Consider the following 26,074-nt stretch of genomic DNA (forward strand, 5'->3'; position numbering starts at 1 on the left):
GAATCATTAGTGCCATTATACCTTCTTCTAAATAATAACCAATCTACTCACACAACGATGATAATGGATTAGGAAATATCTGGTCTTAAGCCCCTTTAGGGCCAATTTGATGCCAACACACTTTTATGAAGTTGATATCCCCAATCTAAAGTGAAGATGAGAGAAGCATGGATGTGTGTGAGATGGCTTATCGGAAGCGAGACCTGTCAAACGGGTCCAAAACCTATTTATGAACCCGCGTTTGTTTAAATGGATCGCTAATGGGTCATTCTCTTTTTTCCAGATCAGTCTTAATGAGTTTTAAATAAAAGAAGGCCAAAACATATGGGCCTTAAATGGGTATATTCTGAACCCATTTACGACCCATTTTAATAACCCATTATGAAAAAAATGCCCGCCTCATTATTTCCCTCTCACTTCACGATCTTCTCTCCGTCTTCTTCGTTGATTGCTTCCGCGACCTCCGCCGCTATCGCCGACTTTGCGCCGCCCATCTCCGATGCGCCGCCCATCTCCGTCATAGCCGAGGTTCTCCGACGACTCAATATCGCCCGTCCTGCACTACGCGCAAACCCTAAACTTCGTTTCTTATGGCTAAATCTCTCCGATCGCCGCTAAATTCCTGAGGACTATCTGAGCCTACGACTCCGCCACCATCGCCTCGACTCCCGCCGTCCCGAGCGCCTCCAGTATGTGCTCACGAAGTTCGCTCCCCCGATGACGATCGAGTACTTGGTCTTCGTCTTGTTTGCCTTGACGAATCGAGTCTCATAGCTCAAAGGGAGGCCGATAAGCGACGAGCCGAGCTTCTTGTACTCGGCGGGGCTCGAAGGGACTGGCTTTTTTGTCTCCGGGTATTGGGTTTTCTCTATTTGCTTCCTTTTTTGTCGAGTTTTCCTACAATTTTGTTTTCGAGGGTGTTTGGGTTTGTGCTGGGGAATTGGTGTTTTGTTGACTAATCTTTTCTCTCTTTTTGTGTGGGGGTTGCTGGGTTTCTAGGTTCATCGGTTGGTGGTCAATAGAGATCCCAAGTTCACCATTTGACAGGTCTATTGGAAGCCCACCATAAACTACAAAAGAGACTTGTTATGTAGAATAGCATTAGAGACACTACCAACAATACACAAGAAGTTTATGTAGAGACTTGAGTTTTCCGTCGGATTTTTACACGTATCTAGTGAATTAAATAATCAATTATGACTGGTCATGTGATTTTGTAAACCGATCCATAATACCAATCTCAATATATTTCTCGTTACTTGTATTTTGTTTGAATTATGCCGTCCAAGATATACAGAAATTTCTATCCTTAAAAAGATGAATTCCTCTTTGGTGCTTAGATGTCCCTTAACTTGAATAACCGCTTGTGACACAAAATCATCCTCATCTTGTAAACCATTCCAACATACCGGATTTAGTATCTCTTGCATTATGCTTGGTGCTGTCGGCTCCTGCTTCAAGTTTGGATTCCCGATCCCAACTCGAATAGGTCCGGCCGGTTCAGTTCATCAGTTCAGTTCGCGGTATGATTTACCTGACCAAATTGTTGCGGCCCTCTACCACTTAATCTGGGCAATGTAGGAACCCGACCCGACCCGACGGTATATCTTGAAAAGCGGACGGTGAAGCTTAACCCTTATGAAAGGCGCCTAAAGCCTCCCCAACGAGACGTTCTTGTATCCTTAACCCTCACCGACCAGCCTCAACCTCGACAGCCTCTGTCCTTGGCTTCGTTGCCGCTCTCCACCCTGCTTCTCCCTACGAATTCAACACACCCGACGCTTTGCACGTCGACCCCAGTGCGTACCGGAGGAGGAGCGAGAGGAGGGGGGCGGTGACAAGCCAGGAGGCCAATGGTAGCGCCATTGCAATGAGTCTCCGACTGAGTAGGAGCTTATCGTCATCGGCCGCCGACCCACGATTGTCTTCGCTCCGCCGTCTTCGGACCACCATGGCTCAGGTTCTTGCTCATCAATTTCAGCTGCCGAATTGAATTCTTGACCCCATATGAAAAAAAAAAAAAAGAACAGAAAAGAATTTGACCCTTAATTTGTCTAGGCGGCATTGCATTGTGCTGGTTAGATTTTCTGTTTTTGAGAATGGTGGGTATGGGGAGGTTATGTGGAATGGGGTCTTAACTTGCTACCTTGGTCTGCAGATCCTAGAGTTTCCCTTCTTTTGTATTTTGTGCTTCGGAGATGGTAAGAACGTGTTCGTTTGCTGACCAAAAGAGAAGTGGAGTGCGAGTAGAAATGAGAACCGTGGATGCTTTTTGAGTAAAGGGTCGAAAATTGATTTGTTTAGCAATACATATGCATGTTAAGTTTGTGTGGTTGTGAATGTGCTGTCATTTGATTTGATTGGTTATACTAATTTGACTTGTTGTTTGTAACTGTTATTGCAGTTGCAGCAGGGGACGCTTCTTAATCATCGGGGAATGTCGATTTGCTCAACTTCATTTTGTACTGGAGAACTGTTTACGAGGTCATTTAACCTTAAAACTCGAAGCACACCTAGTGCGCTCATGACTAAACATCTTAAAAATCAGGAAGCTGTTAATGGCTTTACAAGGTTTCATGGCGGTCTGTCTTTTGGCCTTTTACATGCTAGACCTGTACTTTCGAGCATTGCAGCAGACAGTTCATTCTTTAGCATTCGATTGAAATTCCCTGGTAATGAAGCTTTGGCTACCAGGTTTTACTCTCAAAGTTCTCGACCATTTAATCAAAATGATGATGCCTCCGTAAGGGATGGGATAAGAGGTGTCACTGGATTGGGTTTTAAGGGTTTCAAAAAAAATTGGAAGAAGGCAAAGCAGTTGGCTGCTCAAAGTAAAAAGTCTGCTGCTTCTTCGCCCATTGTATCAGAATCTTCGAAAGAGGATATCTCCGTAGATGTCCAAGAAAAAATTGCTGATACAGCAAAAGAAGTAAACTTGAGTTCATCATCTGTGACATCACTTGCTAGTGGTGCTAAACAGGATAAGAGCATAGGGAGACGAGAGCTTGCACGGAGCAAAAAGAGCAAAGAACAAAAGCGTGATCCTTTGAAGAAAGATTCTAAAAGTGCTGCTCAAGGAGAAGTGTCAGACCAGAAGAAAGGTGAATCCTTGTCTGCATCGAATTTGAAGGTTGGTGATTGCAAATCTGGAAATAGTTAGGAGTACTTTTTTTTTTTAATCATGCTATGATATCTTAACTGATGTTAGTTTTGCAGGCTAAGTCAGGCGGAAGTCATCCTGACTCGAAGGAACTCCTAGAGGCTCCTGCTTCTGCAAAAAAAAGTTCGGGCAAGAAAGTGCGAAATTCTAAACAAAAATCTGTGAAGACATCTGTTGAGCCAATGGGAGAAAAGAAAGATCAAGCAATCAACAAAGTGAGTTCGCCAAGTCAGAGGATTTTGAAGTCTTTTTATCCTCCTGAGGGGAGATCTGTTGTGGTTGTAGAATCTGTTACAAAAGCAAAGGTTATTCAAGGCTATCTTGGTGATATGTTTGAAGTTATTCCAAGCTATGGCCATGTAAGGGACTTGGCTGCACGATCAGGATCCGTTCGTCCTGATGATGACTTTAGTATGGTCTGGGAGGTGCCATCTGCTGCTTGGACCCATCTGAAGAGTATCAAGGTTGCCCTAAGCGGGTATTGATTTCTGTCCCACTTACTTCTTCATGAGAAATCTCAGTGAAAATACTAGTTTTTTGCTTAGGGGACTTTTCAGGAGCTCAGTGAATAGTTCATGAACTTGATTCAACCGGATTTTAGTCTACCAAAATAATAAAGTATCTATCTATGAATATGAAAACCATGCCAGTGTGAGTAGGTTATGTGTTATTGTTTATTATCTGCGACATCTGTCAATGTATAAAAGGAAAATAATTTGGTGTTTAACTATGCTTCTGAATACTTTCTTCCTGTCTTGGTTCTCAGAGCAGATAGTCTAATTCTAGCTTCAGATCCTGATCGTGAGGGCGAGGCTATTGCTTGGCACATCATTGAGATGTTGCAGCAGCAGGATGCTTTACGTGATGACATGACTATAGCAAGAGTTGTTTTTCATGAGATAACTGAATCATCCATCAAGGCTGCTCTGAAGGCACCAAGAGAAATAGATGCAAACTTGGTGCATGCTTACCTTGCACGCCGCGCTCTAGATTATCTGATTGGTTTTAATATTTCTCCTATATTGTGGAGGAAACTACCAGGTTGCCAGTCAGCTGGGCGAGTCCAATCTGCTGCTTTAGCACTTGTTTGTGATCGAGAAATGGAAATTGACCAGTTTGTTCCACAAGAGTATTGGAGTTTGGAGGTTGACTTTGAGAGAAGAAGTTTGGATCCTTCCCTAAAATCCATTTCTATCCCATCCCGCTTGACATATTTTGCTTCGACAAAATTGAACCAGTTGTCAGTTGGTTCCTATATAGAGGCAAAAGATATTGAAGAGAAGATTAGATCTGAAGGTTTCAAAATTGTTGCCTCTAAAAGTAACAAGATGAGAAGAAATCCTCCGACACCTTACATCACGTCGACTCTTCAGCAAGATGCTGCCAATAAATTACATTTTCCAGCCACATACACTATGAAGGTTTGTTTCTTAAAATGCTGATGACCTTCTCAACTGATGCCTGCATAATTTGACCAGCAAAAACAGTTTTTGATAGTTAAGAAGCATGCATTTTACTTCCAAGTGCATAAATTTTAAGCCTAGTTTGGGGAAATGATGCTGTGGATAGTAATATATGTGGAAGTGTTCAGCTGTTTGCTTGCCTGAGTGTCCGAGAGATTGATTTTGAAGGCTAATATGTTTTCGCATCCATGAAACACTAAAGTGTGATCCCTGCTGAAGACTCTCATAGAGTACATGACTTGTCACTCTTCGGCTGGCTGCCAAACCACATGAGCTATTTTATAGGTCGTGCAAAAGTTGCTAAAGAAGGTAGACGGCCCAGTCTGATTGAGCCTTTACACGGGTGACAGCAGAAGTGCGGGGAGAATTGATTTTTGTTCTTTCTTTTTCCATTTTTTACTTTATTGTTTGTATCTCTTCTTCTATTCAATCTCATTTTACTTTACAAGCTGGCACTTATATTATCAGATTTTAGCATTTTACTCGTCTATATTTTAAGAGAATTATGCTAAAAAAATGAAGTCTCATGAATTTGAATTTTGAATCTAACTTAAAGTTAATCTTTTTCATTTTTTTAATTCAAGTTATGTATAATGAGATTCTCTCTCTCTTTCCCTCCGACTGCAGTAGTTTTATCGGACTAATGATTTTAGAGAAGACATATTATTCTTCTTGTTTTACAAAGTCCTAATATCACTCTGAACATTCTATTATTGATAACCATATTCACCAATAAGAAAATGAATTTGGCTAATAAAAGATAACACTTTTACTTCGAAAATTTGCTGAAAACGAACATTTTCTATCTCATAATATGTAGTTTATGTAGATATTTATTATCGAGTGCCACAACTAAGTTGGAATTTCATTTTCAAGTGTTTGTCATCGATAATGTTTTGTTATTTTAAAAAACTTTATGATTTGAGAGTATGTGTGATTTTTTCCCTAACTCTAGAAGTCCAAAACTCTACTTTGCCTATTGGTTGGTTAAAAGTGAAAAAAGAAACAGAATGAGTTTGTTCTTAAATAACAAAATGATTGGAGCTGCTTTAATCACGGTATTCACATTAGTTCTTGAATGCAGCTTGCACAAAAGCTTTACGAAGGGGTACAGTTATCAGATGGCAAGGCAGTTGGTTTGATAACATACATCAGAACTGATGGTTTACATGTAGGTGCTGTTCTTTCTGTAAGATTGTCATGAAGTTAATTGGTTGCTTTTACATACTCTAGTGGCAACACTGTTGTTCTTTGAAATTACTTGTTGATATTTACTAACAGTTACGTTCAGCCCCTTTTAGCAGGTAAGCACTCGACCCATAGTGTGGACTTTTTATATTGGTTGCTTACGTAAATGTTGAGAGTGACATCTTTGAAAAACAAAAGTGACATCTTTGGAGACTTAATGATGTGTTATTCTGGGGAAGTGAAGGAGATAGGATCGGTTATTTTTTCATGGCAGTGATAATGTGCACTGATGTTGGGGTGAAGTGTTGGAACATCCTCGTACTTTGTCATTTGTAACTTTTGACCCCCTAAACTTTCTTTCTGGTAGTGTTGTTGCCGGTTCTATTTTAGACTGCTTATGGCTCTGTTGGGCTAAGCTGGGTTATAGTGAGGTCTGTTGAGCATGAATTATGGGCATGGCAAGGTATTCAAATATCCTATCATAAAGTGGGTCTCTTCAATTCCTCTTTCTATGTTTTTGGTTGGTCGGAGAAGAATGGAAAAGATGTCTTTTGAAGTAAAAAAGTGTCTTCTATCCAGGCACTTGTTGAACATTGGTTTGAAGTTCCACGCTTTTTGTACAGTGCGGAAGGTTCTTCCATCCTTGGCTCAACATTGAGCTCTTATTTTGGCTTTGAGATCTTTGTTTACATGGGTTGGCAACCCTTGCTGCCTCATAGTGGATTTGATGTCTTGACAGTTTTTTTGGATTATCATACTTGTGCTGGTTTGTGCATTTGTGTTGCCCTTCCTGAAATAAAAGTCCTTGTACTTTTACATACAAGTTTTTGATATGTTTCTGGCTAGATTTTTATTCTTTTGCAAAACTGGGAAAGCTGGATGTCATCGAAGCTTGGCCTGTGAATAAGTTTTGGTTCCAATGGGCTAATCCATGTTGAGTTTTTGTGACGTTGTGGCTTTCATCTCCTGTTTAGAAAGGGAAAAAGAGGAGGGTAGGTGTTTCATGGAAAGGCCATCAAGGGGGTGCTGATCCATTTGAGGAAATTAATTTTAAGAGGGTGTCAAAATATATATATTCAAAAGTGGGACTGGAGATTTACTTGGGAATTTTATTACTTTTTTATTTTCTTTTCATTGCAAAAGACTTGCATCTTCTAGAGAGGCAAATGTCTTCCCCCCAGCCAAAATCTTACTTGCTATATGGTATCAAATTTAGTTATTCTCCCAACTGAAGTCATGTTCTCACGTTTCAAATTCGAAACTCAGCTTATATAGAACTTCTGCGCCCTGGAGATACCATTTTAATGGACCTTGTGCAATATTTTGTGCTTAGCTGTTTTACATTTATTCTTGTCTTGATTCAAGTTTGAACTGTTAAGGAGCTTGTGCTTCAGGTTGTAATATTTCAGTCAATTGGCATCTGCACTCCCTTTGTTCTAGTGATTTGGCATTGTCTAGTTTATTTGCTTATCTTTGTGATAAATTGTTCTTTCTTTGGGGTCAGATTCTGACAATTTGCTCTGACAGTACCTTTTTTGAGTTTGTTTTAGATATCTGAGGAGGCTGTGAAGGATATACGCTCTTTGGTGATTGACAGGTAAGATGATGATTTTTGCATTTAGAATATTTGAAAGGTTGGATCTTGCATGTGCAGTCTTCATTATTACTTATTTTAGGTGAAAGCTGGTTTTCTACCATTTATCTTGTTAAAAGTTTAACAGAGAATTTCATTTGAGTTTCAAGTCCTTGAATAACTGTCTTGTGTGAAGTATTTTCAAGGTTTCTTATTTCTATTGCATTAGCTGGATTTTGATTTGTTTTCTTGACTTCTTATTTTTTGAGGGAAGGGTTTAAATTGGGTTAGTTTTTATTTCTTATACATAGTATAATCGAAGGGATGGAGAGTGTCTAAGCTTTATGTGGTTGACTTTGTGCGAAAAGTTTTTCTAAGGTTTGAAAATGTTTCATTTCCTCTCAATTTGGTTATTTAGATGCTGCTGCAAATATAGTCAGTCTGAATTTGCAAATGCTGATGTTGTCACCCTACAGTTGATTTCGCTCATATCAAGGTCCACTTTTCAAACAATTGGCTAAAAATTTGCATCTTTGTCAAAGAGTGACTTCTATTGCACATGGAAGAGATTTTACCAAGCATATGTCTGCGGGAGTTGAAGGGAAGTTATAAATGAGCCATCCGAGTGTTGATGCCTTTTCTAATGTGTTTGACACTGATACAGGTTCCTGGGTTGCTTTTGAACCGGATATCTGTTTGGGGCTTGTTAGCTAGCTCTTTAATTTTATGACTCTTTTTGATTTCTAAGAGAGTGGCGTATTGGCTTTTGTGTGAGTCACACTAATGTTCAACCACCTGTGATATGAGGTTCTATCACACGGCATAGTGGTCATTTCACTGTTTTGAGGTTGTTATTACCTTTTCTTTTATACATAAAAAGTTCAATGATAAGGCACTAAGGGGGTGCAAACCCTCATACAAAAAGCCCAAAAACTAAAGCCGTATGCAGAACAGTTCTCCAAAGTGTATAACTTTAAGCTATATGCAAAAAAGTTGTCAAAATAAATAGTGAGCTATATCGACAAAGGAATTTACATCCTTTTGCAATTACCCACTATACCATAGGTGTACAACTTTCAAGCCAATTTTCAATAACAAAAGAAATGGAAGATTCCTCTCCATCTAAAGCTCTCTTGTTCCACGCCTTCCAAAATCAACCAAAAAACAGAGGGAGAGGAATTGAAATAATCCCTCTTTTCTTGTTGCACTGTAAACAAATGCCCTGCCAAGCCCAAAGTTTGCTCGATGGAACCTCAAATAACTCAACTTAACCCTGTGCAAGCATAGGAAATTGTCCAGACCATTCTCGTCCAAACCATTATCTAAAGTAAGGATTCTTCTCAAGTTGCTTCCCAAGAGAAAAAAAAAAAAACCAACAAAAGGAAACTCTGTCCAGAACCCTCACTTTCCAAATTGCTTTCCAAGGACAATCCATTGTACCACTGCCGACCTCCCTATCTAGCAGCTTGTAGTAAGACTTTACAGAAAAGATTCAATCTCTTTCATTGTTCCATACCAAAGCATCCTTACCATTTGGAGATTAATATATTGTACCGTGCAATTGGTTCTGAGAAAGTATTAAAGTATATGATGCTGGAGGAATTTAGGAAGTAATGCACATGTGTGTGTCAGCAATTTGACAGTCCGCTAAATTTTTTGATGTTCCAATGAATGGCGTGTAGTTAAATCATCAAGTTGACTCTTGATATTGTGAAATAAAACTATGAAATTAATGAAAACCACGAAGATAGCAGGTCTAATATGCTTAAATTGCTTTGTAATGTAGGTATGGGTCAGATTTTGCAGCAGAGGCTGCACGCAAGTACTTTAAGAAGGTGAAGAATGCTCAAGAAGCTCATGAAGCAATTAGACCAACTGATATCCGGAGGTTGCCATGTAATGTTACCAACTTTCCAAGACTTATTGACTAATGTGTTACAGATTGAGGCATGCTATTAATGTTCTTTTATTGTCTTGTAGCATCGCTAGTTAATATACTTGATGAAGATTCTTTGAAGTTGTACACTCTTATCTGGTCTCGTACTATCGCATGCCAAATGGAACCTGCTGTAATTAATCAGGTAAGGATATGATAAGCTTCACGAGTTTCTACTATAGAGCTTTTCTTTCCTTCTCTTTTTCTCCCCAATTAGTGAGGCCTTTTCTGTTTGTTCAAGCACGAGAATGCAGTAGCTTTGTCCTATTTAATTCCAAAAATGCCCTAAGAAAAAGCCAAAAGTTACAAAGAACGAAAAGCCCTGGAATAGGTTGCGAAGGGTTATCAATGTGTTCCCATGGTCTCTTCCTCGGATGAAAATTTTTAGGATGAAGTGTATCTGATAATTTTCTCTAACATCCCTTTGCTGACAAGTGGAATGCATGCTTGGTCAATGTTGATAATCATGGTTAAGAGAAGTTGCTATAGCGACTCAAGTTAAATTCAGTACCATTTGTAAACTTTTACTCTAAATTTGTTCTGGATGAGAGAGTACTAGACCTCAGTTCTGGAAATTTAGGAGTAATAAACCATAAATCAATTAGTTATGGAAATGGAAGAGGTTCTATGCTTCCCCAGTCAACATTATGAATTAGATTTAAAGCATGTTCAACTATAACAGTGTTCTCAGTTTTTGTTGCTTTTATCAACTTTGTCGGTACCTGCTTTTATCTTGTTCATAAAGGTCGTTGACTCAAGGACTAAAGTCTTCTTCTAATCCAGATTCATGTGGAGATTAAGAATGCTGATGGGTCTATTGTGTTGAATACTTCAAGCTCAAAAATTGGATTTCTTGGTTACCAGGCAGTTTTCAAGGTATAAAATCTTTATCAGCATGTTTGTGCTCAGTACACTTGTGTCATGGCTTCTATGTTAAAAATGTGTGAAATTCCAAGCAGCTCATTGCTGTGAGTGCCATTTGAGTTTGTTATGGTAAAGTATCATTATTTCAGATTGGATAGAGTTTAACAAGCATGCTTATCAAATGTAAGAAATGGTACTGGTAATTTCCGAAAGACCAACAAGCTTATTTGGGAATTTGATGAGGAATAACATTCATATGGAGGATGTTCAAATAGATATAGCGGTGCACTCAAGAGTATCTGTGGATTCATGGTTTTTAGTGCGAGAAAAAGTAAAATTGAACCTACATTGAGTGAGGGAGTCTTGCTGGATTTTACAAGTGGTTAAAATAGAATCTAAAAGTGTTTCTCCCGAATTGGAAGCTGACTGAAATCTTAAATGAAGATAACCACGTGGAGATTCGCAGTGTAAGCAATCATTTATAATTAAATGTTATCCTACTTCCATGTGTATTAACCAGTTTCTTGCCAGTATTCTGACTTATCATAACAGGCATTTATAGATGATTAATGGAGAAAAAAGGACAAGGAGTATAGTTTTTTATCGGTTTATATATCTCAATGTGAATTTGGTCTATGGAACCGTGATTTTGCAGAAGAGCATCTTAGTTAGTCAGCTTCTGCACAGAAAATGTCTGAGCCGAATCCATAGTAGGAAGAAGCCTTACTTCAAACGAGAGAGCTAGATGTCAATGATAAATTTGAGTAATATTGTGTAGTTGGGAATCTGCTTATGTTTGTTTAGAAAGTTGAGTTTTAAAACGTGTTTTGACTGCATTTGCATGTTCTTTTATAGTGCAACATTTAAGTCTACAAGGTGAGTCATGTTTGAGGCTTTGTTTTCGGTGAGAGCCAATGTTTCGATTGGATCAACTCTTGTGGATGGGTATTTTTCTTTTGCCAAGCTACTTTTAATACTGCTGTATTTCTATTTTTAGGATGTGGAAGCAGAAACAGTGAGGTCTAAAGAAAATGAAGGGAATGAACGTGATGAAGCTTTTGAAGTACTGAGCTCTCTGAAGGTATAGAACCATCATTAAGACGATATAGAAGAATTAATGTTTGTCTTGCTAAGTAAATCCGTGTAAGGAGATGGAACTATATCAGAGTTTGTTCATGATGATCTTTTGCTTATAATTGCCAGTTTACTTTCAAGTTCTATCAAGATTTTAATGTATATTTGTTTAGTAGGTTGGAGATTTACTGACTCTCAGTGATGTGCGATCCAAGCAACACTACACTCAGCCTCCATCGCGCTACTCAGAGGGTGCATTAGTAAGTTACTGTCATTTTATCTATATAATCGAACTCTTCTAAATGGTTTCGGGTAATCTTCACGAAGTGCCTAATATCGGCAAGGACTCCATCTTCTCATGTTCGGAATGATTCTGAAAAGCTGAAGTTCATTAGAAAGATTTTATATTTGGAGGTTATTGTTTCGTTGATTTACTTGCAACATGCATCATTGAGAAGTTTTGTTCTTTCTGTAACAGTATGTGTTTGGTGTTTTCGACGGTGTTCAGGAGGATTTAAGAGTGATATATTTATATTCATTTGGTGTTTTCGAGTTTTCACGAGGGTTTTTCCATAGAGATTGGGAGGGAGGGGTCTATATAGCTGTTATCCCTTTGACTGGATTCAGAGTAATCTTCTGGTTGAGATTAGAAAAATAGTAGCTGAGTTATGTTAAAGTAGTGGCTGAGTTATGTTACTGGGGATGCTAGTTTTTGTAATTTTTTCCTTTGGATGCATTGTTCTGCATCTTTACAATCTTAAGTGTTAAAGGTTAAGAAGCTGGAAGAGCTTGGAATCGGGAGGCCGTCTACATACGCGAGCACACTGAAAGTGCTGCAGGTAAATGCCTAGAATTGCATGCAGAAGGCAGTGAATGTTCTGATATTGTGCAATTTTCATGATGGCAGATAGCATTGAGATTTGAGAATCATGAATGTGCATAGGGTGATTTTCTATGAATCTCATTTCAATATAGAAATCATCAACAGGAGTGGGGTTGAGACTTTTAGTCAAATTAAATTTGTAACATGCAGTGTTTTATCCAATGATCACCTTGTCTATGTCAAGATATAACCCAGGAGGCTGTTACAAATTAAAATAAGGCAGATAAAGAATGTTGCAGAGTTTCAGATTTTCATTAACTTCCAAAGAAGTATATTAGCCTTTGCATGATTTTTAAATGGCAGTGTCTTTCACTGATTGAATTCTGAACATTTCTCAAAATTAGCCAACAGAGAATATTGAAAATCATCTCGAGTTACTTCTTTATATTCAAGTTTTTATTTGAGTTAATGGAGGAAGACAAACGTAGACCAGTCATCCCCTTTTGATTTCCCAAACTCCAGGCTGATCTGACTTCTTGAAACAGTGGTCCTGAATGCAAGTAATGGCTCTTCTTTTTTCCATCAGGGCCTTTGGTCCTTCTGTGGTTGATGGGCTATGCTTGTCTAGCCTTCTTCCATTTATCCTGGCAGAAGCAATAAATTTTAACTGACTTTGCTATTGCACGGTATCCTTTCAAAATTGGATTTTCATAACAGCTGCAGATTTTGTCCTCGTCTTACATGACTAAACTGAAAGCTGTTGAATTAATTGCAAAGCTAAAAATTACCATCTTCATTTTGGTGAATTTTGTGATCTTGTGAATCATGATGTCGCCTCTGAAATATGGCGCTTCAGATTAAAGTTGTCAGATTGGGATATTATTTGTCAGATTTGTGTGCAAAAACAAATTTGGTCAAACAGTGGTACAGCATATTCTCTGGTGTTGTATCATATGAGGAAAATATGAGTTCTCGAATCACCATGAAGTAATAGTACTTTGACTAAAAGAGCTTATAAGATGTGGTCAGTTAAATAATTCAAATGGTTGAATTGCTATCTGGTCAATAGGACAGTTCCAGGTCTGGTCCAGTTGGACGGACACTGATCACTACAAATTCAACTTGTACTAGTCTTTCATGCTTAATTTGCCTCTTAATGGGAGACACATTTGTCCAAAAGTGGAGAAAAGACATTCCTCTAATAATGTTTCCTGCGATTGCAGTTGTCAGCTATAAATCCTTATCATTGCTATCGTAGCAGCAAATCAATCATGTGCTTTTTTTTTCTGTGGTTCAGGACAGAAATTATGTGACGGTAAAAGCCCGTGTCCTACATCCTGAATTTCGGGGCCGCATGGTATGTTGCTGTTTACTGAATAACATCATGAAAATTCTGTCTACACAGTAGTCATTGCTAAATTCAATTTCAATCATGGAAATCACTTACATAGTCATAGACTGTAATATATGATGAGTTTCAGAAATGAATTTTGTGGACCGTTTTCTTCTGTGTGAGGTTCTTCTGAATTGTTTGAATGTGACATTAGATGGATACAATGAGGTAAGAAAAGTAGAAACTTGGATCATGTCGGATGTAGGAAGAAATTCCAGATAGGCCTACAGCCAGTACTAATGGTGAGGTCACAAAAGAACCATTTATTCCTTAATTATTCCTACTTGCCAGCACCTCCTCAAAATGGCTCATCTTTTGCCATAGATTGACTGCTGGATCTCTCATGTAGAAACCAGAGGGCTTCCAGTAATGGATGGAATCCTGTCAGCATACTGATGCTTGTCCACATAGCATTTTAATGATGGAGCTATCCCTTAATTTGCGGTAGTTGTGCAGATTATGCTCAGAGGTCTGGAAATTTTGAAGCTCATCTCTTGCTCTCGTTGGTGTTAATGGGTTTGTGGTCAGTTCTATGTTGGATGAGCTATAGCCTTGAAGGACTGAGCTTTTAGTGGCTTGTAAAGAATCTCGTTCCATTTCTTTTGGTTGGTTGGGGAAGAAATTTATTCAAGGGCTCTGGAGAACAAAGAAAGCTCCTTAAGCATTGTTAAGGGCGAATTGCTGTGTGTTTCTTTTTGTTGGTCTTGGGTATTTGATTCAGACATTTTTCTAGACATTTAGAATCTTTTTCCTTGTTGTTGGTCTGCACCGAGGATGCATGCCCTTGGTGCTCTTGCAATAAACTGTGCCTATCTCCCAAAACAAATGAGAATAGGTTCTTAGCAACATAAGTGGAGAATAGGTTATCATGTCGTGTTGATAGATACAGTAGGATGACTCAGTACTTGTTAATGAACCTTGTCTCTGTCGCTATAGGTATGTTGACAGAGAACTAGAGAGATTTTTATTATGATGGTTGATAAAAAATTTAGTTTATTTGTCCGTAAAAGTTAAAGAAGTTGGGGGAGTGGATGAAATAGGAAACTTATGTTTGAAATTTCGCAAATAGTAACCCAAATTAGATTCTGTAAAAAAGGTTTGGTGGTAAAGCCTTGTCAAAAGCATTCGTTTATGCGGTGGCGAGAGAACATTATCATTAAGTTTGCTTAAGATGACTGAAGACATAAGTGGTTACTTAAGCAAAGCTGAGTTAGAAACCACCTATAAAAAGTTTTCCAATATATGCAGTGGTGAGAGAACATTGTCATTAAGATTGCTTAAGATGACCGAAGACATAAGTGGTTATTTAAGCGAAGCTGAATTAGAAAACCACTTATGAGAAGTTTTCCAATATATGGTAGGTTTATTTAAAAAAAAATCTTCCATGAGGTAATTATGGGCCTAGAGTATGCTTCCGTTTAAGACATGAATTGAGGACATGATATCATGCAGCATGTTTGTTAGGAATGGAGGAAAGAAGAAAATTAACTAAGATGATTCCTCTCCATTTTATGTCTCATTTGGAAGGAAAGAAACAAGAGGGCGTTTCAAGGAGTTGAATTCTCTTGGAATTGTTTTAGAATTAATTGGTTAAACACCTTCAATTTTGGTATATTGGGAAAGTGAAATGACATACTTCTAGTTTGTTGGAATGTTAGGAGCAACATTTTTATCCATAAATTTGTTTATGGGTGGCTTTCCTTTTGAAGCCATTCTTTATGGAGGTGATACCCCTTGGTACCTTCTTAATGAATGGTACCTTCTTAATGAATTTTTGTGTATAATTGGAAAAAAAAAATCATGTACGTTTGTTTTTCAGGTATTAGACTATAGGAATGAACAGATTCTTTCTTTTACTATGATTTGTGTTGTGGCATGTTACTGGAATAATATTTGGAAAGTAGGACTTCCATCTATGATGTCTGACTTGTCTGTGGTGGTTTTGGGCAGATTAGACAGTGAACTTAAGATGTTTCAGTGAGAGGAGGAGGTTTAGCGAATGAGCTCATATCAAGAGAATAGGACTTGGGAGAAGGCCTTAGATGAAATTAGGAAGTGCTGAACTGGGACTTGTGGAATTGCAAGTACGTATTGTAGGATGTAGATGGATCCCTTAAATTGTATGATAGGGGGTAAAAAGGTTTAGCAGTTGTTGTTTGATCATTAGCACATGATTTTCATTTTAAGCATTACTTTAAGTGAAGTTGAAAGCAACTTGAAAGATTTTAGTAAAGGTTTAAGATAAAGAGATGGAAATCAAAATTCTGTTGATATATTCAAATGTCAGCTCGAATTAGTCTGCGTTTAAGAGTTAAAGGCTGTTTACAGTAAAACATGGTTCAATGATTCTGGTAAAATGATACTACCTGTGAAGCTGTCAAGAATGCTCTGCGATGGTCTGATTCTTGAAATCACGGAAATGCAAAGGTGTATTATGAGTCACTTAAGAAATTGCATCCATAGACAGCAAGAATGATTAAGTTAGAGTTTCTTGGGAAATGTGAAAGAGATCGTCTGTTACTGGGGTTTGTCATTTTTCCCCTAAAATAAGAAGTGTTTCTTTGGTCATTATCTAGACTAGGCATTTGCCAGGTCTGTAGGAGATTGTCGATGAAAGAGATTAATTGTTTTGACTTACTTGGAGATGGATCTTTTGATTCTAGTGTTGAATGAAGATTAAAATCTAATAAGAACTGGGTTTTACTATTAATCACCATTGATTTGACCGATATGCATTTAGTTATTGAATGCTGAATGTCCCAAGCTCCACAGTGACACAGGTAATCATAAGGCTTTGATAATTGTTTGTTCACTTATTTAAAGCTTCTATGTGCGGTTTATTCTGTTTTATCTTTGTACTCTGAATGTCATCAAGACGAAAAATGGGTTAGAGTCTGTTTTTCTTCTTGGCTTGGCCCTCCTCAGCTGAAAGAATTGTCTATGCCTGACTTTTTATCTGTTTCTGCTTTTGATGTTTAGGTGTCAGCATTTCTTTCTCACCATTTTTCTGAGGTCACGGACTATAGCTTTACTGCTGATATGGAGACTGAGGTAAACTCTTTTAAATCATAAAATGCCTTTTCTGTCAATGATGACTCCAATTTTCGGTATGCCTGCTGATTTTGGCTGACCTTGTCTAATAAGTACCACTGTTCAGCTCGATAATGTGTCAGCTGGTTTAACAGAGTGGAAAGGTCTCCTGAAAGATTATTGGGCACGATTTAGCTCATATTGCAACCGCACTGCTACTGTTCATATTCATCAGGTATGGCTCTTTTGGTTTTTTCCCCACATGAGCCTACTAGTAATTTCATCTCAATAGAATGCTTTCAAATTGGCAGGTGGAGAAGATGTTGGAGAAGACATTTGGGGACTTTTTATTTGCTTCTCTTCCTGATAAAAGTAGGAAGTGTCCAAGGTATACGCAAACATTACTTATTTGTGTTGATGGTCAAATGTAACAAGCATCTAGTTTTATCCTCCAAATTTGATTTACTTGAACAACTAGCTTGTCATTGGATTTACCGATCTATCTTTTTTTCTTAATTCGTCTATAGAAGTTGAACCATGACTATTGTCTGAGTTTGCAACTTATATACTGTTCTTTGAAAATGATTGGTCTAGTCGGTTGATCTGGTGGACAGTTTGTATGTGCTTTTGCTTGCTAGATGGAAATTTATGGAGTTTCATCTATTGGAAAAAGCTGTGGTATTTTTTGCTTATATGAAGGTGTTATGATGTCCTTTATAGTCGTTAATCTATAATCGTTGATTTTTCAGTTGTATGGAGGGCACTTTGATATTTAAAGTAAGCAGGTTTGGTGCTGGCTACTTTATAGGTTGTGATCAGCACCCTAAGTGCAAGTGAGTCTCTCTCTCTCTCTCTCTCTCTCTCTCTCTCTCTCTCTCTCTCTCTCTCTCTCTCTCTCTCTACTATACAGAGGTATCAATGATTGCATGCCTATCTCATATTATCTTTTGCATCTTGCCAGTAATGGTTCTTCATGAGAACATAAGATTGGAATTCAGATGTTCTTGACCTGAATGCTGATGGGTTAGACTGAATTTACTACACGATGTCTAAATTGGGCCAAAGTTATGACTTGAATGCGGATAGATCGGACCTTTTCTTTTTTGGCCAGCAGATAAGACTCTGTTGAGCATAAGATATTTTACTCAGTGTTGGCAAATTTAGATATGACTCCATTACATGACCTGAAACAGCACAGCGCAATGCGTTCAACTAGAGAAATTTCCAATGTGGCTTGGGAGGCATGACATAATGCATTTCACCAGAACACCACATGGATGTGATAAATAAAACTTAGTTGTTTTGGTTTGTTAACAAGAATGATGCAAAGTAGAAACGAGTGTATGGCATGCCAACATGAATTATCAACCTAATATAAAAGTTGACCCAATTCAGGCTTCACAGATTTGATCTGTAATTAGATATGTTCTAGATTGTATTCTTTCCGGATCTTTTCTGTTTTTAACAATGGTTGGAAATATCGATTGTCCTAATTGTAATATTTCGTTAGTGTCTCACTGAGAGCACAAGACATTTGAGTGATGGATTGTGTTTTTAACTATGCAAATTATTGTCGACGTTAGGACGTTTGACCTATTATTGAGCATGACGTGGCATCATGATCAAATAAGCTTGTAAAACGCGTTTCTTCCAGATTTGTCAACTAGTAATCCTTCATTGTGTCACCTGTCTCTAGTTAGAGTTCCACTTGCTAATATTAACTGGCCTGACATCTCTATGTTCTGCTTACCTAAAAAAAATCATAACTTTCTACCTTGTAGTAGTATAGGATATAAATCTTTTCAATATATGATTGGTCAATTCACCTAAAAAATAATGTTATATCATTAAAAAAGAAATGATTGGCTGAGGTGCAAATTACTGAAAAGGATTCAACTTTTGATTCTGTTTCAAGTGATATCTCTTGGTGGTAAATTAAGTGATTTAATTTACTTGGGGGTGGGTGGTGTTGCCAAGAGATGTACAGAAAGAGCTCAAAGCCAAAACGGACGTCATGTACACGACAATTAATTCACATTGTTAATCAAAGCTTTTAGATCCAAAAGTTAATACCCACTCCATCAAAGAAATTAAAACTTTAAACAAACTTTTAATTACTTATTATGTGTCCAAACTAACCCAAAAGTAGGAGGAACTGAGTATCCTATGGAGACGGATTTGAGTACCCTGCCAGACGGATTTGAATACCCTGCCAATCCCATAGCTCTTGCTAACTGGATCCAGCTGTAACCCAGCATAGCCTCATTGAGGCATAACAATTGCCACAAGATCTCATCCAAGGATAATGAAGAAGAAGACGCGTCATGGTATTTTTATTCCTTTTGTTCTTCTTCTCTTCTTCAGATTGTCCAAAGTAGGAATGTCTTCCCAAAAAGCTTCCTAATCAAAGAAAGCAACCAGTAATGGAATTTTTTCTTTCCAAATAGCTTTCTAAGGAAAATTTATCCTACCACAATCGCCGGTCTTCTCTTTCAGGCAGTAAAAGGATCTTACCGACAATAATTCATCTTTGACACAATTCTAAACCATTACATATTAGAGTCGCAGTGTTTGCGAGAATCAATCAACAATTAAAGAAATCAGCAAAAGCTTCTAACTCCCAATCTCGGGCTCGTCTCGAAAAATCAATCTCCCCGGAAAGCCCTCCAAGATTGAATTGGTAGCAATCCTCCACAAGTGCCTCCTTGCTCCTATTAATATGAAAAGATGCGAAACCAATCTTTACCACCATACTTTTGCTCCAGAAATCACTTTCCAATTACTTGTATAGTGAGGCTACCTTATCTTAAAATATGAACATAGTCCGCATTCTATTATCTAATTTAGGCTGTTTCATTCGTGGAAAATAAGTTGGACGTGTGGGTTATTTTTTTCTTTTGTGCTTTAGCCTTTTACACTAACATTTGAAATATGATTGTTATTAATTTCTGAAGGCTTGAAACCTTAAGATCCTATAGGCTTGAAATGGGAAGTTATTTAAAAGTTATTTCCCCTTTAAAATTAAAAAGAATATAAATGTTTTTTTTTCCTCATTTTGGCGGGATCAAGTTTGGAGGGAAAGCAAAATAAGCATTTGCCATAAACACTTCCAAACACACCTTCTCTTTAGTGCATTAATTTTATGTATTGTCAATGTTGCACCCACTTGTACTTTCAAAGTGAAATTATGAACCAGAACTTTTACTTCCTATATAATACGGCAAATAATCCAAATGAATGCTTCAAATATATGGCAAATTAAGCCTACCCCTTGGATGCTGCTTTATTGACAACCGTTGTACTACATCCCCATCCTCGTACCAGGACCCCTAGCATACCACAATGTAGCTGACATTGATCCAATTCTAGTTAAGCATAGGTCTATTAGGATCTTATTTTGTATTGCTATTTTCATTCTTTGGTGCTAATACTAATTGAAGTATCTCAATGGTGTCAGTGATGTACTTGTATCTATTGTGGTTTTTTAGTTTGATCACATCAGTATTTTTGCAAGAAATTCTTCTTATGATGTTTAGGATCTTTGTCTTTGATGCCTATGGAATTTACCTTTTTCAAAATCTAATAACTTACCAAATGAATGATTGAGGTGTTGTGTTGTAATTCCTTTCCTCTGCCTTTTGTTACAAGAAGAAACTCTAGTATGACAGTTAACCTGAAACAACTTGATTCAATGTGTTTTTATTATGTAAAAATAATAATTGAATACTGCAGCTAGTGTGAGGAATTCTGTATTGTTTGCTGGCATTACCATAACTTAAGATTCAAATTTCAGAAATGACTTTAATAGCTATTTTCTTAAAGTTGAGTCCTTAATCGAATCATGTACCTGAGTGTGCCCTCTTGTTTATTCCCTCATAGGTAATTTTGTTGTTTTAGCTGTTTATGGATATGGAATTGTTAGCTGCTTAGCTTATTAAACGTTAAGCAGTGTTCTGTGCCCATCTCCGGCTATACAAGTGAAACTACAAGCTGAGACTTTCTCTCCACTTGTCCTGTCAATAGTAGTAAAAGGAATTCCTCTGCATCTGCTTCACCATTGGGATTCTCATTTATGAATGCAAAAAGCACAACTAATATTGTCTTCCACTTTGTTCATTGCTGCCAATAATATTCTCTGGTTTGATAAATAGGTATATTGCTAAGACACTATACGGTGATGAAGAAGAAGAAGATGCTACTCCTCAGACTAACAACTCAATCGAAGAGCCAAAACTTCTGGGTCTTCATCCAGGTTCCAATGAAAAGGTTAGCTTGTATGGCCTTTGTTATTGATAGGTAATCGCTCAATACATTCACTTAACTTTTTTCTTCAAATCCTTTTATGCTTCTAGATTCTTCTTAAGAATGGTCCATATGGATATTATGTACAACTTGGTGAAGATAGGAAGGGGTACATTCCGAAAAGAGCCTCTATTTCTCAGGTACTATTTTTTTTTTTCAAATAAATCTAATTCAAAGCTATCTTCATACTAATGTTCAAGTTTTGTAATGATTTTTTTGTTCCGATTGGTATACAGAGGTAGTTTTATCCACTGTCATTCTTTTCCATTTTCATTCTATTTTCCCCTTGGAGTGGTGGGGAATAGTTTGTTTGCATAGGCTTAGTGGAAAATGAGAGGTTAACAGTTGTGAGACAGAGAAAAGAATGTGGAAAGGGTTGATAAATTTTTTCTTAGTTGATGCAAATATTTGTGGCTACAATCACTCATAATTAGACAGCTTGATCTCCTCGCTTGACACAGCTGAGAGCAAGCTATGATTATTCCATTCCGGTTATTATCATCCCATAGTATTTAAGAACGGCATTGTCTGTCAAGATTCACATCGAAGATGAGTCATGCAGTAGTATAATTCTAGTTATTTTGTTTTTAAGTATCTTATTTTTTATTTTTTCTTTTATTTCTTTATGAGGTCAATAAATAGTCATGTGCAGTCATTTCACTTTTAACGAGCCCCAGTGATTGAGATTAGAAGTTGTTATGTTAGATGAAGGCTTGAGATTGTCTTACATCTGTAATCGTATTATAAATAGGCCTTTAAGGCACTTTGTCACTGGTTTTTCCTCATTCAATTAACATCCTGGGTTTCTATAAACCCAAGAATTTCTTTATTCTGTTCCAGGTGCAGTTTGTCTTGATTCTAGCCCTTGATTTTTTTTTTTGGCTTAATTGTTTGGCTGTTTTTCACTTCTCCGCTGCGGCGATGGAACAATGTCCTGATGCTCGGAATTGTCTCTTCCGCTGGGAATACCCTTATAGACATGAGGGGATTCTGGTCTTGGTCACAGGATCTGTGTTGTCTTGGTCACCTAAAGAGAAATCACACACATAGAGAGATGATGGTCACACTGAGTCATGTGCGATTAAAACTCACATGAACTTCGCACTCTTTACATGGATTATAAATGATGTTCTTTCTAGGCCTAAGTCTCCTGCCTCATATAAGCATCTAGGGCCACCCTAGTTAGCTATAGTTAAAAATTTTAAGAATTGTAAGCATAGATTAAAGGAAATGTTTTTTTTTTCCAAACAGGCCCTCAGTTTATATTACCTTCATATCTTCTTAAGACAAATGCTAAAGCAACTTAGTTGATGAATAGAAAAATAAATTAGTGTCTTCAATGTACGTAATATATGGAAAAAATGAAGCTAGAAATATTTATCTTAGCTTCCTTGAAAAGTAAATATTCTCTTTTTATTATCAATATGACTGTCAAGCCCCCCTTTTTTCAATCATTTTCAGCTGAGTCCTGCCCTATATTTATAGAATTAGACATGTTTGCCGTGTTACCACACCTAATTCCAAATAACAGGAGCCACTATTGATTCCCATCTTGGAAAGGAGTGGCCTATTGAGTTAGTGAGCCTCTTAGTGAAAAAAATCAGCTATCTGATCCTTTGGTTTATCTGAGGCAATCAATATGTGTTTGTCATTTGCTTTTGCTTGATGAAGTGCATAGTAGTACCCTTTGCTGTGTCATGTTATGACATCGAGAGCAGTATTTATTGATGCTTTATTGTGCCTGTGCTGCAAAAGTGTCATTTTGCTTGCCAGAATTTGCTCACTCGAATCACTTAACAATGATGTCCCATGTTTCTAGCTATATAACTCGGCCTCTGCACTAAATCGTGAGACTACCATCTGTTTGCTAGCTGAATTTCCAGCAAATGTACAATAGCTCGGTGTAGGCCTCCAGTCACACATTGATCCAGACCAATCAAAATTGATTAGATAGCCGTATTTGTAAGGTTATTTCGCAGGCTTGTGTACCCAGGAAATACTGGTCAACATGACATGACACTGGTACCCGTCATTGTTGGACGAATCCAAATGCCCTTGGACTTGTGCTCTATGGTGAATCCACTGGGACAAAGCTCTCTCCCATGTATTTTCTCTTTTTGAGAGAGAGAGGTGGCAGAAGGTAAAGAATAAAAACCCTAGAGTCCGAAAGAAGACTTGTTCGAGCAAAACGTTGAAATTTCCATGGCCTGGGTACTGACTACTAAGCACCAGTATGCCTGGAGTCTGTAGAACCTTGGCGCAGACAAGATTTGACCAGGACATGCAAAAGGGCTGCCCTTACAAGCCAGAATTTCACGAGCCTATAAAGTGTCAAAGGACTTCCCGATGGAAGTTAAAGTACAAATTAAATATATAGCTAACAAGAGAGGCTTTTACAGAAGGCAATATCTTAAATTGAATTGCAATTCAACTATTTGATTCAAAATTCTGTGACCGCAGAATTGAGCAAGAAATATCAAAATAAATTACCAAAAGATTCATCTTACGTGATTTGAGACATTGAATCCAGCTTATATCTCTCTATTTTATAATTGCCATTGAGGTTTAAAAATCATCTTATGTTTGTCTTACTGCACATTTGACTTGGATGATAATCTAGTCGATAAGTCTGTTTGTATTTTCTTAATATGTCAGAGCTTTTCTTTTTGCTTCCTTTTAGTTTTTTGGTTGTCTTACATCAGTATGTCTGCACATAATTAGACTTCACGGCCAAATCCATACAGATATAGATGGATGTGTAATCTATGTGTTAGGACTAACTATAGTTTGTCTTCTTCAGACAAAGGAGGTGGATTCTATTACCATCGAGGATGCTCTTGAGCTGTTTCGATATCCTGTGACGTTGGTATGTCTTCATTACTGGAACATTTGTTCTTTATATTCTTAGTTACAAATATGCGCAATTTAAGTGTGATTATGCAGGGTAACCATCCAAAGGATGGGCAGCCTGTGATTTTGAAGCTTTCAAAGGTTGGATTTACCGTCAGACATAGACGCACAATGGCTTCTGTTCCTAAGGTGATCATTGTCTCTAATTTACTCTTCTGTTGTTTGGTGATCCCAATCAATTTTCATTCTCTCTTTGCATGGGTTGCTTTCCTGGTCTTAATTAAGTCTAGCATATTATGGAGAAGCAATAAAAGCAGTGAAGAAGTCTCTGAATTGAGTATAATACTGTCAAGATTGGGAGTCTAGTGATTCATCTATTTCTGTTTCTTATATTGCGAGATGATAATATTCTTAGTGCAATATGTCAATTATTTCATATCATTAGGATGTAAGTTGCCTCCACTCTCAGAAATAAGGTTTAACTGGCTTGGAAATTTTTTTCTCCATATTTTAGAAGGTGTTGCTCCCGGCATGGGGAAACCCATGTGAGATGGATGAATCCATGGAGCCCAATAGACTCACACAATTAGGATTGCTTCTGCTTCCTTTAGATCTGAGAAGTAATTTCATTCATTAACCGCATCGGCAAGTATGTTCACTGAGAATAACAAAAAATACTTTGGTAAAGTTTGTTCAACAAACTCACAACCAGGCCATTGCAGAAAGTTTCTTTAGCTATGAGTTTGCCAGAAGATTGTTGCTGAAGGCATTTGAATACGTGGAATTAATGAAGTAGCAAAGTAGCCAACCTCACTTGGTGACGAAAAGCTCGTCATTGCTCCTCTTTCACTAGTTTTTTCATCTCAAGAACATCACGATTCCAGGGTTTCAATTTTTTCAAATGAAGGATGTTGATGATTTATCTATTTTAGCACCTGTTTATTTTATCGGTGTATTGCGACTTACAAGTGATGCTGGACAACTACATGTCTTTCTTCTTGGTTCTTGTTAATAAGAAACAAGAAGCTTGTCTTACCTCATATCCAGAAAAGTAGTTGCTCTTTAAGCAGTGGAAATAGATTTCATGGAGTCATTTTATCTAAATTGGGCTCACATATTTGGCCAGTTTTTGGGCATATGGTTTAGCAATTACAGTCTTAGGTTATTTGGTCTCAGGTTTTATGAAGCTCATTGAAGATCTTTGCATATTTCTTTGTTGATTTATATAGCATTATTGGGTGTAATCTTGAAATGAAGTTCATAAAAGCAAGTTAAATTATATTTTCCACGCATTCATCTATGTCATTTCCTCTTCACTTAGTTAAATTCAGATTTTTGCTTTTTCCTTTCATCATTGAAACTTTGTATATCTTGCTTCTGATTCATTCACCTTTTATTGGTTTAACTGTCTGATCAAATGATAGATGATTAGATTGCTTAACGCGTCATGTGAGGCAGATTTTTTGCTTTTCTATTTTTTTTCTGATGATCTTGAGTGAGATAGAGCCTTGGTAGTCCTCATTGTGGATGTTAAAAACTATGCAGAACCTCAAGCCAGCGGATGTCACTATGGAGAAAGCCTTAGAGCTATTATCAGGGAAGGATGTAAGACGCAGTGGCCGACCTAAGAATAAGCCGAAAAGCGAAGAAGCTCTGGAGGTCTTTTAGCTTTGGGAAAAAGAAAATCAGAAAGAACACAGATATGCATTGGTCAATTGACCATTTCGAGAAGTTATTGTGCCGATTGGTTCCCTTCTGATCCCTTGTCATTGGTCGCGGGAGATGACGTTAGAACCGTGATGGCACCGGGGATATGTAGAAGATGAGAGAATGTGTACAGAGATGTATCCACATTTGGATATATGCATAATTGTAGCAGCTGAATTGCGGTGTCCTAAGGGCCTATTTGTGTTCAACCTTTGTAAGCGTTTGGAGACAATTACAGACAAAGGTTACAATTTTGGGTGTAGGGAAATTGGTTGACCAACAATAACAAGAAGTAAGAGTATACAAAAATTGATCATATAATGTTTTTGCTTCATTTACATGAGCCGTTACATTACGTGATTCTCCTTCTATTACGATCAATTGCAGCCATGGATGACCCTAATTTGGCGGAATTAGCGCAGAACCCTAAATTTTGATTTGCCCCAAATTTCAGTTGAGAACCCTAATATGAGCCCGAATTTCGTCTAACTAACGGGTGAAACAGTGCCCTTTGTGGGAGTCTTGACGTGCTAACAATGCATGTCGGATCCGTCGAGCCTGGGTCTTCCACGTCGGATTATACTTAGCATGTTTGGCGGCTCATTTGGACGGAAGTGTAATTGGGGGTAAATGTGTTCGGCTGGTACCATCTTGAGGGTTTTTATGAGAGTGAAAAATTAGTTCGAGATATATGCTTCCGAGTAGTATTAG

General features: G+C 37.7%; 1 protein-coding gene and 1 long non-coding RNA gene across 2 annotated transcripts; both read left to right on the top strand.

The window, feature by feature from the left end:
* Positions 1–1,691: 1,691 nt before the first annotated feature.
* On the top strand, positions 1,692–25,684 carry LOC115663650 (uncharacterized). Its single transcript, XM_056318813.1, has 22 exons — positions 1,692–1,960; positions 2,405–3,130; positions 3,217–3,638; positions 3,927–4,581; positions 5,708–5,794; positions 7,362–7,408; positions 9,171–9,280; positions 9,365–9,465; positions 10,104–10,196; positions 11,182–11,265; positions 11,435–11,518; positions 12,029–12,097; positions 13,379–13,438; positions 16,454–16,525; positions 16,632–16,739; positions 16,816–16,892; positions 17,254–17,337; positions 20,656–20,770; positions 20,857–20,946; positions 23,607–23,672; positions 23,750–23,845; positions 25,202–25,684. The coding sequence occupies exons 1-22, from the start codon at positions 1,871–1,873 to the stop codon at positions 25,322–25,324; spliced, it is 3,459 nt and encodes a 1,152-aa protein (XP_056174788.1). The 5' UTR covers positions 1,692–1,870; the 3' UTR covers positions 25,325–25,684.
* Positions 13,449–15,096, top strand: LOC130140171 (uncharacterized). The gene is made up of 2 exons (XR_008818181.1): positions 13,449–13,716; positions 13,824–15,096. It is a non-coding gene; the product is annotated as an uncharacterized LOC130140171 (long non-coding RNA).
* Positions 25,685–26,074: the final 390 nt, after the last annotated feature.

The sequence above is a fragment of the Syzygium oleosum genome, unplaced genomic scaffold, assembly GCF_021117445.2.
Source record: "Syzygium oleosum isolate NSW1041296 unplaced genomic scaffold, Sole_v2.1 Sole_v2.16, whole genome shotgun sequence".
NCBI lineage: Eukaryota > Viridiplantae > Streptophyta > Magnoliopsida > Myrtales > Myrtaceae > Syzygium > Syzygium oleosum.